This window comes from Augochlora pura, chromosome 3 (assembly GCF_028453695.1).
Source record: "Augochlora pura isolate Apur16 chromosome 3, APUR_v2.2.1, whole genome shotgun sequence".
In the NCBI taxonomy this organism is placed as follows: domain Eukaryota; kingdom Metazoa; phylum Arthropoda; class Insecta; order Hymenoptera; family Halictidae; genus Augochlora; species Augochlora pura.
The window spans coordinates 14,536,101-14,550,774 of record NC_135774.1 but is presented as its reverse complement, the minus strand read 5'-3'; the positions used below and the strand labels follow the sequence as shown (position 1 = coordinate 14,550,774).

At 41.9% G+C, this 14,674-nt stretch overlaps 1 protein-coding gene across 2 annotated transcripts in view; it reads right to left on the bottom strand.

Annotated features, from left to right (window-relative positions):
* Positions 1 to 1,921: 1,921 nt before the first annotated feature.
* The window catches only part of LOC144478702 (uncharacterized), a 33,803-nt gene continuing 21,050 nt past the window's right edge, over positions 1,922 to 14,674 (bottom strand). For both annotated transcript variants that reach the window (XM_078196857.1, XM_078196858.1), the window contains exons 2-10: positions 9,085 to 9,399; positions 6,454 to 6,661; positions 5,571 to 5,740; positions 4,729 to 4,924; positions 4,498 to 4,652; positions 3,723 to 3,906; positions 3,300 to 3,625; positions 2,739 to 2,934; positions 1,922 to 2,632 (exon numbers count right to left, since the gene is read on the bottom strand). In XM_078196857.1, coding sequence (XP_078052983.1) covers positions 2,550 to 2,632; positions 2,739 to 2,934; positions 3,300 to 3,625; positions 3,723 to 3,906; positions 4,498 to 4,652; positions 4,729 to 4,924; positions 5,571 to 5,740; positions 6,454 to 6,661; positions 9,085 to 9,330 — 1,764 coding nt within the window. In that variant the 5' untranslated portion in view covers positions 9,331 to 9,399 and the 3' untranslated portion in view covers positions 1,922 to 2,549. The remainder of the gene's footprint in view (positions 2,633 to 2,738; positions 2,935 to 3,299; positions 3,626 to 3,722; positions 3,907 to 4,497; positions 4,653 to 4,728; positions 4,925 to 5,570; positions 5,741 to 6,453; positions 6,662 to 9,084; positions 9,400 to 14,674) is intronic.

Genomic DNA, 14,674 nt, shown 5'->3' with positions numbered 1-14,674 from the left:
TAATTTGAAGACCTCCAAGTTCCTGCTGGGACCTGTGGGAGTGTCGAGAACGCCGCTGAACCTTGATGGACTTTATGCTTCTTTTCTTCTTACCTGCTATTACTTTTCTTCTTTAACTATAACTTAATACTTTGTAGACTGTATTCTAAGCCCATTCATTCTTAAATTCTTTATTATTTTGCTTCGAATGCTTCTGTTCATCTAGATCCTAAGTTGCCTCAAATCCTTCTGTTCACCTAGATCCTATTTTGCTTCAAATGCTTCTCTTCGCCTAGACCCTATTTTGCCTCAAATCCTTCTGATCACCTAGATCCTATTTTACGTCGAACGCATCTTTTCATCTAGATCCAGTTTTGCCTAAAATTCGTCTCTTCACCTAGATCAGTTTTGCTTCAAATGCTTCTGTTCATCCAGTTCATCACTTGCTCCCAAATCCTCTATGCCTCTATCCTCTGTGCCTCTATATCCTAGACGCTCGCCTTTCCTAGAGCCTCCTCTTCATGGAAATCCTCTCATATTCTATTCCTTCCTTCTTCCTAGATCCTCCTGCTCATCCTATTCCTCCTCTTCTCCAGTTTCTCCTCTTCATCCATTTCCTCTCCTAGTTTCCACCCTCCTCTCCAGATCCCCCCTTTCAGACCTCCAGACTCTATTTCCACATCCCTGCCTCCCCTTTCTTAGAGGCATTTTCAAGCCTCCAGACAAGCAAAGCGCGGACTGCAAAGCGCGGACTGCAAAGCTCAGAGTGCAAAGCCAACAGGAAGCGCGGAAACGGCGTACGTCACAGAGGAACGCCTGGGGTTTGCAAACGCATCGGCGCAGCCCTGCAGCAGCTCTTTCCCAGCCGGTTCATTTGCGTCTCGTATAAAGTCGTAACGTTCGTCGGTTCATTGTTCTCCGGGCCTTTAACGTATAGGCATTCAACGTAGAGTCCCGCACGAGCCACGGTCCGTCAGGGCGGGGGATCCGGCGAGGAGCAAGCAATGTAACGCGGTGAAAAGAGAAATAGCTACGTTCGGGCAAACACGTGGCGACCAATAAGCGTCCAGCCGGAGACGGGAACGTAGGGTATAAGTTCTGCTTTACGATACCGAGGACGGCGCGCCGCTTCCGGAGAAAAAAGAACTGGAACGGACCGGTGGAACGTCGACGGCAAAACGCTGATAAGAGATACGGCAGAGCAGAGAGTCTCCTGGCGAGCTGTTCAACGCTTGTATGACGGCTCTCGATGGTTTTCTGGTTTTCTTTATGCTCACGTAAGTGTCCATCGCGATTTCGCGCGGTTCCTTGTTCGCGATAAAAACCGCGGAATAGCGGAACGGAATCTGCTTCTTCCGGAAAATCGAAACGCGAAATTGTCCGGCGCTCTCTGTTTTTCTAGGAACTATCAACGTTTCTCAAATACGCTTCACAGTTTTTTCAAGTCGAAACAGACCTGCGAAAACGAGACTTTACCGTGGCGAAATCTCTGCGACAACTGGACGGGAATACAGAGCGGAGTTTACAGGTGGTTTCGTTGTCGTTTCGTTCCATATTTGCGACGTTTGTCCGGATTAATAATTTCGTAACAGGGAAAATCTCGGGCGGGGTTATTAGTTTCTGTCGAGGATTTTATCGGTCCCGCGATGGAACGGTACGCCGTAACACGGTGCTAAACTTTATTAAGATCGTAATTCCGCGCGGACCGTGGATGAAGACGTTATAAATAAAACTTTCGCAGTATAATCGTTATTGCGCGGGATCCCTTCGCGGTTATGCAGATTCTTGGAAATTACATCGGTTGACGTAAAAGTTTCGGCGAAGATGCAAATCCGATAGTCTGCTTGCTTCGCTTAATTAGCAGTAGGGAGGCTTCGTCGATCCGTTACGCGGATCGATCGCTTTTGCAGGAGAGGCAAAGTACACTGTACAGTATACGGAATAAGTGTAAAAGCTTTTATTTTTTTAAACACCTGGTACTTCGTGGTACAAATGACCTATAAAAATTACACGTCGATAAAATCGTCCGTTGAACGGCACGAGCGGATCCTTACGAACTAACTGCATTGTCAGTGTTTAGCACCAGTTAACATTTAAAAAATCAAAAAAAAAAAAAAAAACGATACAACGATAAAATATCGATCAACATCAAAAAATATAGGTGTGCCGGCCGCATGTTGCGCCAATCCCGTAACCATGTCCTCCGTTAAGGTAATTAGGTATTCTGTAGTGTAAGACACATTACGTTCCGCCGCGTATCCTCTCCGATCCCGATCAGGAGACACATCGGTCGTCGAACATCCGCGTCTCCCGACGATAAAACGCGAATCCATTGTACCGTCAGCCGTTCGACAAAGTCAACGGCACACGTCCTATCACACCCAGCCTCGATGTAACAATCGCGTGAACGGAGATCGTGCGCGTGCGCGGCTGATTAATTTTTGTCCCGTTCTGTCATTTTTTTGTTACCCTGTCAAAAGCACAATGGCAGCCGATCACGTCACGCCGCGGACCGTTGATCGAGGCATCACAGAAAATTCCCACCGCCTGGAACGTCCGAGGGACGTTCGCTATTTCGACTGGTTCTTCAAGTGTACTCGCAAGATCTTGCCGCTGCTGCTCTTCGGGATATTGTCCACGAACGTCACGCCGCCTGCAAATGGACCGTGTCGTGATACACATCGTGCTCGATTAATCGCAATTTAACTTAACTAATCGCAAATTCATTGCTTAATTGACAAGCAATTTCATCGTTTTACCTAGCAGCTCTTTGTAGCTCGCCACCTTTCCCTTGATGAAGTTCTGCAGCTGTTCAGGTTTCGGCGACGCGCCCTTCTTTGGCAAGATGAAGGCTTTCGGCACCTCGCCGCACCTTACGTCCGGAACACCGATCACCGCCGCCTCTTCGACGTCCGGGTGACTTCTCAGCAAGGCCTCGAGCTCCGCTGGCGCGACCTGCGACAGATTTACGAGTCAGGGCATCTTTAACCGAGATATTATACTTTTTTAAATGCTCCAAAATTTAACCCCTTGCACTACCGCTCCATTCATGTGACGGTTATTACTTATTCATACTTAATAATTTTCCTAATAGGACCAGACATTTTTTGTTTATTCAAGAATTTATTTTTACATCGATGTACAAGCAATTAATAATATTCATATTTAGCTTGCATAAAATCTTCACCACGAGTCTGACTCGTTATTGTAGCGCAAGGGGTTAATCTGTCGACCATCATGGTTCACAGAAACCAGGCAGAGATACTCGAGATACTACATCATCACCATCCCGGAATTTTCAGAGAGGAGTTCGGTCTCACCTGGAATCCCTTGACCTTGATTAACTCCTTCAGCCTGTCCGTCACGTAGAAATAGTTGTCGTGGTCGTAGTAAGCAATGTCGCCGGTCTTCAGCCAGCCATCCTCCATCATCTCTCTGGTCGCGGTCTCATTGTTCAGGTAGCCCTTCATAACGTGGGGTCCTCTCACCCAGATCTCACCGTTCTCGCCCGGGCCGCTGATGTCTTTGTTGGTGAGAGGATCCACCAGTCTTATGTCGCATCCGGATATGTTTTTGCCGATGCTGCCCGGCTTCGTTCCCGTCACCTCGAAACAACATACCGGCGAGGTCTCAGTCATCCCGTATCCTGATCGACAAAGACAATTTAACCAGTCGCAGCTCGCTCTACGTGACAAGGGAGGGGACTCGCGACAGGGTGGGGATGGTTAATTGAGAAAACTTACCTTGACAGAATTTCATCTTGTCCAAGTTCAGATCGAACTTGTCGTAGAACCTCTGGACGTCCATTTCGGACAGCGGCGCTGCTCCGATGATGGTGTGATGCACTTTCTCCAGCATCTCTTTCTTCACGTGCGGAGTCGCGTTTAAGAAGAGCAGTATAGGTGGGACTATGTATATTCCGGTCACCTGAAGGAGAGCGCAGCTTTAGAATAGCGTTTCAAACGAGTATTGGAGCAATTTTGGAAGATAGAAGTATTGTCTCGATAAGTGAAAGTACTATCTCTGATAACACTTCGCATCTGCCGAAGGACAGTTATCTAGAGATACTACATTATTTTTTGGAACTTCCGGTGTCAAGCCCTTCAAATTAAAAAATCCATATTCTCTATTTTTGGAAGTTTGTTAGTGAAATATTTGCCATCGTATTGGTCTCCTTTTGCCGATTAAAATAAAACCAAAACACGATATGATTACCATCGTAACCATTTTTGTAATCAGTCCGAAACTTGAATCGCTTATTACACAAGTTATCACGATCATAATCATATCGTGTCAATTATAAAATTTTATTTACATTACACATCGTATTAATTACATAAACAAAACATTGAACGTGCTTAACACTTTGATTATTTTATCTAATCGAATAATTTATGTACCTTGAGTACTTAGAATCCTAATCAAATTGGGTCAATACTATTCCTTGTCAAACGAGTTTTGAAAATTAGTAATTATCGTAGGGTTTCTTTCGATAGATATTATTAGAGAATGCCGAACCTTTTGCGTCGCCAGGAGCTGTAAGATCTGTGCCGGCACGAATTTCGGGACTGTGATGAGCTTTGTTCCGGTGGACAGTCGCGGCAACGTCAGCGAGTTCAGTCCGAAGATGTGGAAGAAAGGCAGGATGACTGGTATCACCTCCTGGTAGTCGGCTGGAAAAGGGTATCGTCGTAAGTTCGCATGTTTTCGATGCCGGGGACAACAGTGAGGAGAACAGTGTACACTTACGGGAAGTGAACTCCCATATCTGTCCGCCGACGGTTTTCTCAGTCATGTCCATGTTGGCGACCAGGTTTTTGTGAGTTAGCATAACACCCTTCGGCAAACCCGTCGTCCCGCTCGAATAGGGCAGGATCGCAACGTCGTTGACGTTGTCATGGCTGAGCTTTATGGGTGGCAACGTTTTGCCGCGTGTGATTAGGTCCTGCAACAATTCAACGGTGAAGGACGCTTGTACGGGAGACGGTGGTCTTAGGACAAAAAGCTTTGTACTAAAATGTTACGTAATTATCTGGCAATATTCAACTTGACAAATTACTAGGTTAATATTACCATTTTAATTTTTATTATTACTGTTATTATTATTATTATTACTTATAATATATTTAATAATTATAAGACTAGTAAATCGTGAGAAACCTATTTTTCTTTTCTACTTTAAACCTCATTTTTCAATATCATTTTATCTGCCCTAATCTTAAATAATATTGAATAATTATATTCACGAAATTTCTAACGAAAAAGGCTATCATCCTGTACGACTAAAAGAACACTCTCGTTTAAAATAAAAATAACATAAGGACAAATATTTGCACATTTTCACATCACTCTAATGGATCTAATCAACTTAGTACACAATACACAGTGACGTACCTTTACAAGCAATAACAGTGTTTAAGGTGCAAACTTTAGGTGAGTCACCCTATATATATATTGGAGCAGTAGTTTTCATTAACCAAGTGTTCAAAATTCACAGCTTTAAATTATTTGCTATACTACTCTCGCGCTTTGCTATTTTGTATCCCACAGTCTATGCAAGTTCTGCTACTATTATCCGTTGCAATGCTCACCATGAACGGTATAATGCCCTCGGGCAATGGTCCAGTGCCGTCGTCTATCACCACGAAAGGCACATTCGACGCGTTGTTGGCCTTCGCCGCCGCGGCAACATTCTTCGCGATCTCTGTCACCGTGATGATCATCTTCGCCCCGGAACTCTTCAATTGCCTGGCGATCTCCTCTGCGAAAACGGAATGATTATCATCAGTGGACAATTGATACAATTGGCGGTTTCCTACAAGGAGGCCTCTCGGATTCAACCGTCGTGGCGCGCGCGCTGTCCAAGGGTCGAGCGTTTTCGTCAACGAGTTCGGCGGCCTTCGCGACAATCAGTGCGGTAACAGATAAAGTTACGTGACTTTCGGCCGCTACGCTGTCGCGCGAATCTTTAAACAAAACCGGTTCTTTTTCTGCAAAAGTTCCTTTCAAAAAATACGTCAACGTTGTCGGTAAATTATAGATACTATAAATATATTATAATTATGGACACCAGAAATATATTAAAATTTCCTTTCCTGTCACGGTTCCTATCAAAAAATATGACAACGTTGTTTCTAAATTATAGATGCTAAAAATATATTATAATCATGGATGCTAAAAACATATTATAATTATAGATACTGAAAAATATAAACGCAATTTGTACGGGAACATTAACATTTTAACATTAATTTTATAACAGTACTACACCCTTACTATCTTATAAATAAATTAATAACGAAGTAAAAGGTATTATTTATTAACATAGTTAATTAGTAAATTATTTTTCATTTAAATGCCTAAGGGTATCTCTTTCTCCGTCATATTTATTTTTATATGGTACTGCCATCGCGACAACTATTTTATGTATTAATCGATGTCTGCGCGGCGCCGGGGTTAACGAACGCGACTCACCAGGTGTGTAGAACGGATTAACAGTGGTCACCGTCAGATCGGCCTCGAGGGCGCCGAGCAACGCGAGCACCGTCTCCGGATAATTGGGCGATATCAAGGCGACCACGTCCCCCTTTCTCAGGCCCATGTTCAGCATACTTCTGGCGATGTAATTAGAGGCGTCCCTCGCCTGGCTGTACGTGTACTTCCGTCCGGTGGCCGCGCACTCCTACAACGGGCATCGTTCATTGCATTAGAGGAATGACACGCGGGTTTCTCGGTTCGTGACGGAGGCTGCACGCGTGATTATACGGCGTCGGCCGGCCGGCAAGGCGGTACCAGAAAAATTACAGTGCGCGCGGATTCGTTAGGTCGACGCAGATTGAAACGCTGTTACTTCTGCATCGACGGCGATTGCAGTAAATTAAGTTTCTTTTCGCGAAGCTGAATTTACGTCTCGCGAAGCTGAATCGTATCTCGCGAAGCTGAATTATATCTCGCGAAGCTGAATTATATCTCGCGAAGCTGAATTATATCTCGCGAAGCTGAATTACATCCAGTATCTCGCGAGGAACGTCGTTTGGATCGAGCGTTCGCCTCGGTCCACGCGAATTATTTATCGCGCGGAGCGTGCCGCGCACAAGAATAGTAATCTCTCGTGGAGTACAAAGGTCTGTTGGTCATCGCGGCACTTGAGTCAATATCTTATCGACGGATCGCATCGGCATACTTCAAGTTAATTGAATCATTCTTTGCTGGAGATCAATGCGGAGTGTCAACATTATATTGCGGACTGTTTAAGTCGTTCAACTATGTAAACTATTGTATCATGCGTCGTTAAAGTAAAAGAAAATGCATAGTGTATCGAATTTGTTCAGTCGTGGAGCAATTAACTGACTAATTAGATAGAATAGGGTATAGATAAATCTATATGGAATGTCATTTTAGTGTTTGATTGCGTAAACTGTTATCTTGTAGGTTGTTAAAGAGGAGAAAGTTATAGTGAGTTTCGAATTTATCGTAGAGCTGTTAACCATTGAACGAGCTAAATTGATAGAAAAGGGAATAGATAGATTTATATAGAAGGCGATGTTCCAATGTGGATTATTTAAACTTTAACTCTTTGCATTCGAACCCATTTAAATGTGAAATAATTTTGCTGGTTCATAGTATTTCTAATCTATGCGATAAAGTGCACTTTTATGCATGCAATATTGATTCTTGCGACTCAGCAACAGTTTCACTACTCAACAATTTTTTTAATCTAAACTTTATTCTTGTAAAAATAATTTTGGAACTATATTATATATATATTTGGATTATTTTAATAGAATAATTTTAGTGGTGCCTCAGAGTGCGAAAAGTTAAAATACGTAATTTATTATTTTATAAGTGGCAAAAATGAAAGAAAGAAAATTAATTTGAGAAATTGTTCCGGAATTAATTTAATAAAGAAGGCAATAGACAAAGTCACGTAAAAAAGTCAGCATTCTAATTTAAACGCTGAACCGAATAAATAATTGTCTCGTAAATGATAAAAGTGAACAAAACAAAATTAATTTTGAATCATTCCAAAGCATACAGCAATCGACTGAATTAATTCGATAGAGAAGGAAACAGACTTCTTGCGGCCAACTCGCTGAACTGCACAGCGCTGTGCGTCGCATTCGCAGCGGCAAAGCAATGTCAAGCACTGAATCAACGCAGTCGAGGGATAAATAATTCATGAGCACCCCTGGAATTAGTTGATTCAATGAAAGAGGTGCATTTCGCATGCATCGACCTAGAAGAATGTGATACTTTAGCTACCACTTGGTGCGCGATAGTGACACATGGCTCTATTAATATTTACTACCGTCTCGCCAACATTCGAAGCTACAGGCTGGCCAATCTCGCCAAGAAAATTGAACGTAATGCTAATTTAGCGTAAATAAAAACAGTCTGCGCGATTTTTATGCAAAATAAGAAGCTATGCATCCAAGTATTTCTTTCGTTAATTATTATCTAAATGAAAAATAAATAAAAAAATTTACTCGTATGTTTACCAATATTATGTATGTAATTTATGTTAATAAATATAAAACAAAATAATTTCTCTGATATTTCTTTTAACTTAGATTATCTAGATTAAATTAGTATTTGATTATCAGCCTTATGTTTGGTGCACTCTATCGATTTTCCCAAACATCTTTAACTTTTTATAATTAATTTAAAAAAGAACAACATTTAAGAAAACTATTAATTTTATCATAAAATCCGGAAACTGTTTAATTCTGAACTGAAAATGTAAAAATCTCCGTGCAATCGAACTGAAGTACAATAAAAATCGACGCGAAGCTTCGCGTTAACTGAATTTGTTTATTCAAAGAGAAATGCGAAAGGTCGACAGACACCTACGAAAGAAAATGAATCGCGTTAATCTAGAAAGCCGTTCGCATGGCCGAGGACGTGAGAAAATAGCTAACAGAGCCGCGCGTTCACGTGCGGAATGCTATACGGCGAAACGTGCACGCAGTAGAATCAGACAACGTTGACCAGACGCCAACGGTGGTCCGGTAAAGTCTGAGTCCGCTGCCAGCACGGATCAAAGTCCGCGCGCGCGCGCGGTACGTGTATATTCGCTGCGTGAGTGAAAGCGGGTCGGAAACGCACCAGGGCGACTCTTTCGGCGAAATCCTGGAGGTTCCTCCAGACGTAATCGTGCGTAAACATCTCTATGAAAGTGTACTCGCCGTACGGCGACGAGAAAACCCGTTTCCCGTTCTCGTTCTCGACGAACTGGTGCTGCTGGGCCTGGGTCGACGAGCACCTCGCCGACCGGTGCAACGACTTCGGCCCGCTTTCGGCGAGCTGGCCGATCCTCCTCGCGCACCGCAAGAAATGCCGGACGCTGGTCATCGTGGTCGTCGTTCGCTTCGTTTCGGGCTAGTGTCGTTTTCTCAGCGGCTCATCCAGACGATCGGCACCCTGGAAAATTAAAGAGAGAGAGAGAATCAGCACGGAATTAGTATGCGCGAAAGCCGCTTTCTAGCCGGTGCATAAAACGCGCGCGTGGGTCGCGCGAATGTAGGCCAGCCAGGCCGGCGACGGCGCGGACCGGAAAGAACGCACGCGTCACGGTGCACACGATGCGTTTCGATGCGGCCGATAGTGCGCAAGATGCCCGCGCAATTTGCATGACGGCTCGAACCGTATCGCGTATTACATAAAGAAATATTTTCATATTTTTAACGGCGTTTATCGACACATTCTACAGACTAGTTACCACATTTACAATGTGAAATTTTGTGAGATAATGTGACTATATGTCGAACATAATTATTCCGTCGTATATTCGATATGCAACAGATTATCGTGTATGTTAATAACATGAGACAGAGACCGAGGCGGAATACGGCTATTCGACTTTGAACTATGATTACGTACGAGCTGTTACGCTTCCGACGTGAAGCTCTTTGCAAAAGTGTTTCCCGGTTTTGTGTCATTATTCAACGACGATACTTTTTATAATTAATATTCTTCAAAGTGAAAACACATGTAGACAGTTATTTAGATTTTCTTCGCAATGCTTTAAATAGACCACTCGTGCATGCAGAAAGATGTTCTCTATCTATTTATATATTTTTCACATGCATTTAGATAGACAAAATAGCTGCAATAGAAATTTATCGGCGCTTTAAGCTATTTAAGGAGATATTGTTGGAACTTGCAATTTAATTTCAATGTAATATGCCACTTTAATTCCAAATTCGATATTGTTTAGACATCCTATAGTATCTCCATTTTATATAACTTATTGATGCAATTTGTGAATTATTATATTTAAATTTAGTCTATGAATTATTATATTTAAAATTAATCTATGAATTATTATATCTAAAATTAATCTATGAATTATTATATTTAAAATTAATCTATAAATTATTATATTTAAATTTAATCTATAAATAATTATATTTAAAACTAAACAGATTCGATAATGTAAAAATATTTTTAAAACATAGTACAATTTGTATTAGTGCCGCAGAGTCACCACTCGAGTGCAAAGGGTTAAATTTTTACCCGAGGAATCTTTTCTCTCGTTGTATAATACTTTGGTATCTTTTTGAAGTTCGACTACATTCGAAGTAATTATGCCACGAATTTGAACGTTTCCAGACGATAAACCACCAGTAAACGTTATCGAAACGTGCATAAACATACATCGCGACTGCAAACATTATCGCGAGGAAATCTTTAAAATAACGGAACGACAACAATTTTCGGTAGAATATCTACTTGCAGCTAATACGACATCGTGCACCTCCTCTTTTGGTCAGCTATTATTCATAATTGTTGCGCGTATGTTCGCGGTTGCCTATTGTTCTTGCCTGACGGTGAACAAAGAAGCCACGCCGCGCAAATGAAATCTCTTATTCCTTGGACTCGCTTCAAGGACCTAACTATTCCTGCGCTAAGTCGCGTGGGTTAGGTCAGGGGACAGTATAGTGTGCTATGCGAACCGGGAAGGGTATTGACCTTGAATGATTGTATAACCTCGCGTCGACTTTGCTCCCTCTCCATCTCTTTCTCTCATTCCCTCTCCGTCCTCCTTTCTCGGACTAAACTTCATTGACGTACTTCGTTGACGGACTTCGATCGCAAGCAATTAGCAAAATCATCGTTCATAATTACCGCGTCACTATTGATAAAATCAACGGATTTCAGAGTCACCGGATCTACGGATTTTATCGTGTATTTTCGATAGATTGCGCACCTAATCTCGCAACTTATTGCGAAACTGAGAGCTGTCTCGTGTCGTTAGTTTCCTTAACGGTATTGAAGGCGACGTAACAATTGCCATAAAAAGCCATACCTGAAATTAGTTGCTCGAATACTGCGGAGAGAATGCACCGTGTAGGTCCTCGCAATAAGAACGAGCACAATGGTCTAATGGTGGATTGTTTAACAAGGTGTTATTCGAAATGGTTGGTACGCAAAGGTAATTTGCATTAATTGCATTGACGAAGCACCTGTTCGTCTCTCGCGCCATGCACAATTAAACATTAACATAGCGTAACGATGCAAATGGGGCAATGACCGTAGTTAGACCGACGATTTTTATTATGGCATTTATACTGATCTAAATTAGCAGAAAAAAACTACTAAACTATTAAGGGACAGATTTATATTATTATTGCAACAGCGACTTTGCACATTGGACGTTATTTTAGGTGATAATTAGATGATCTAAATCAGTCGCTGAGGGAGGAGGAAATTGTGTTTCCGTCGCTTCTATTCTATTTTCGTCGGGCGTTTCGCTAAATATGGCGTCGCGATTCGGTGCAAGAGGGGCGGAAAACGCCGTTCAAAAAAGGAACAAAACGGCGAGCATCGGCGGATAAACTAGCATGCGAGAGGCGGTGTTAAATGCAGAAGGCAGCGTCCTCGCGAGGCAAGTGTCGATTTGGATCCGATTACAGAGCGAGCAACGATGCCAAGGGCGACGGTTTCGCGTCAGAAACCGATCGGAGAACGTAACGAGTCCCATGTCGGATCGAAACAGGAGGAATTCCGGGACACGGGACGAACGTAAGAAACCCGGGCGCCGAATTTAGATGCTTAATCGATGACAAGCGGGCCGACTGGCACGTAGAATGGGTACAAAGTACAATCGCCGGGTTGTTATCGTCTCTGACACACCCTGGCTCGTCCGTCTCCACGTTCAACGTAAACACAATCTCTTCCCGTGGCTTATCTGTCCGCGTAAGTATCTCCAGAATGCCTGGCAATTACGCGACACGTTCTACGTTTCTGCAACGCCGTGGATTACTTGAAATTTGTACCGTTAAGTTTACTTGAAATTTGTAGCATTAAATTTAATTGGAATTCTTAGGGCTAAATTTAATTGAAATTCATATAATTAAATTTAATTGTAATTCGTATAATTAAATTTAATTGAAATTCTTAGGGCTAAATTTACTTGAAATCCGTAGGATGAAAGTTAATTAAAATTGCCGGGGTAAAATTAACTTGAAATTTATACGATTAAATTCACGTGAAAATGCTAGGGTTAAATTCACGCGGAATCCATTACGTTAAATTTATACGACCTAGCTCCACTCTTTACCCAGTAGGCTGCCTTCGGCGAGGCATCATCTCAGTAGACATTAATAGAATATAACTGCAGTGCATAAAAAACAGACACACGTGCACTCATTCAGAAGGGAATACATACCTGCCTGCACTTATAAAACGAAATAACTTCGTCATATAATTGGTCCATACAACCTTGAATTTTATCGAGATTCCAACAGCAATGACGTTATTTATATTAATTAATTTTCATCAGTAATTTTTAATAATTAATTATAGAAATCAATTACGTACATAAAACTTATTAATATAATCGAATTCCACGAGCAAAAAATGTATCAAACTGTATCCACTGTAATGTATTACGTTTAAATTACAATATAATTACTTGTTGCAATTGATAAAATTTCCGTTACGTACAAAAATTATCGAGACCCACGAAACGTCTTTTTTTAACATTTTTGTTATAGTCGCAGATAAGATAGTTCAACGACGTGAGTGCTTTTACATCTCATTATTATTCCAAGTAGAAGCAAAATTGCAATAAAAGTTATTTCAGTCATTGTCTACTAAATTATTCCTTTTATCATCTAACAAAGAATTTTAAATTACTTCACCCAGTTTGAAGAAAGAAATTGCGTTTTAAATTGCGAGAACGTATTTTTTTATACTTCTCTGTATACTTTCAAATCGACTATAATTAAGATATCGTTGGCCATCAATGTTATAAAGAATGCCGTCCGACCTCGCCGAAAAATAAATAATGCAACTGCAAACGATAGTTAACGTGTGATGGATAAATAGCGTTGCGGTGTGAAAATACCAGTTAACAGGTTAACAATGCGTTGACAGTTGCAATCGATACTTCAACTTAGATGACGGGGGATTGATAAGTGCTTCTATTTGCAAACTCAGATAACAGTCATTCAACGTCAACGACGATTAAACGGACATCGTAAACACTTTGAGAGAGAGAGACAGAGAAAGAAGGAGAGAGAGTTATTTGTACAGAACGTTTTCTTTTCGGAGAAGATTAATCGGAATCGACGACCATTAAGTTTTCATCGAAAAGAGAAAGGCCGCTTCAGAAATTCTAATTTTCACGAGCGTTGCGCAATCACTGCGTCGGAAACACGTGTTTTGGAAAGCAACGATCGGCCGGGCCCATAATTTAAAATTCCCGTGATTGTGCATGACGCGTTATAATATTTATGCAAATTCCGTACTTTAGACCGCGTTTACCAACACACAATTTTCCTGTACCGCGTTACCCGCGGCACGATAATGCATTAGCGTCGCCGTTCTAATTGTTGATAACAGAAGCAACGCTCATATTTTCGAGGCGCAAAAACAATGTATATTCGAGTCCCGGCTATGCACGGATAATTGGAATTCTACGATGGAGGTATTGTTAAGATAGGCAGCGGCATGCGATCAAAATCATGGCGCCATCAATTGCGGCGGCAATTTTCTGGGACGAGGGCAGCGGCCAGGCTGTGCAACGGGGGACGCATAATCGTGAAAATTCATGCCGGTGCTCGGCGCCAATGGCCAAACGGATCGCGTAGTCGTGTCGCCGCCTTAAATAACGCTCCCAGTAATCGACGCATTTCCACGGAACGAACGCTACACGTTCTCGCTGGCAGTCGTTGACACGGGCGCGCGAGCCGGTAGACGGTCCGAGGCGCGCCGTCGTTGCACATGCACACGCGGCGCGTGCTATTTGGACGGCGCTGTATCGGATGCCCGAGCGACTGATTGGCTTCATGAGAACCGCAAAAGACTGGATATAATAACGTCGCTTAATTCCACGCTATTCTATAGAAAGACATAATCACGGGCTGTTAGAATCTCACTATGGCATTACGTAGTTAGTCAAGTAAAAAAGGGTTACGGTGGAACGATTGCTTTTTACACGCAAACTGCACTGTAATTTTACAACAATATCACTGGCGTTAAAACCATTTAGAATTTCATTTAGCGAATATCTTTACTAAATATGCTATTCTTAATATTTAGAAAATATTAGAAAATATTAGAAAATATTAAATAAATCAACTCTTTGTCGACCCTTTATCGTAAAAATTTATATAAGTCAAAACCAGCTGATATCGATTTCTAGGGTAAATTCGGCTACCTCGAAAATTTTCTACAGAAACGAAAAATT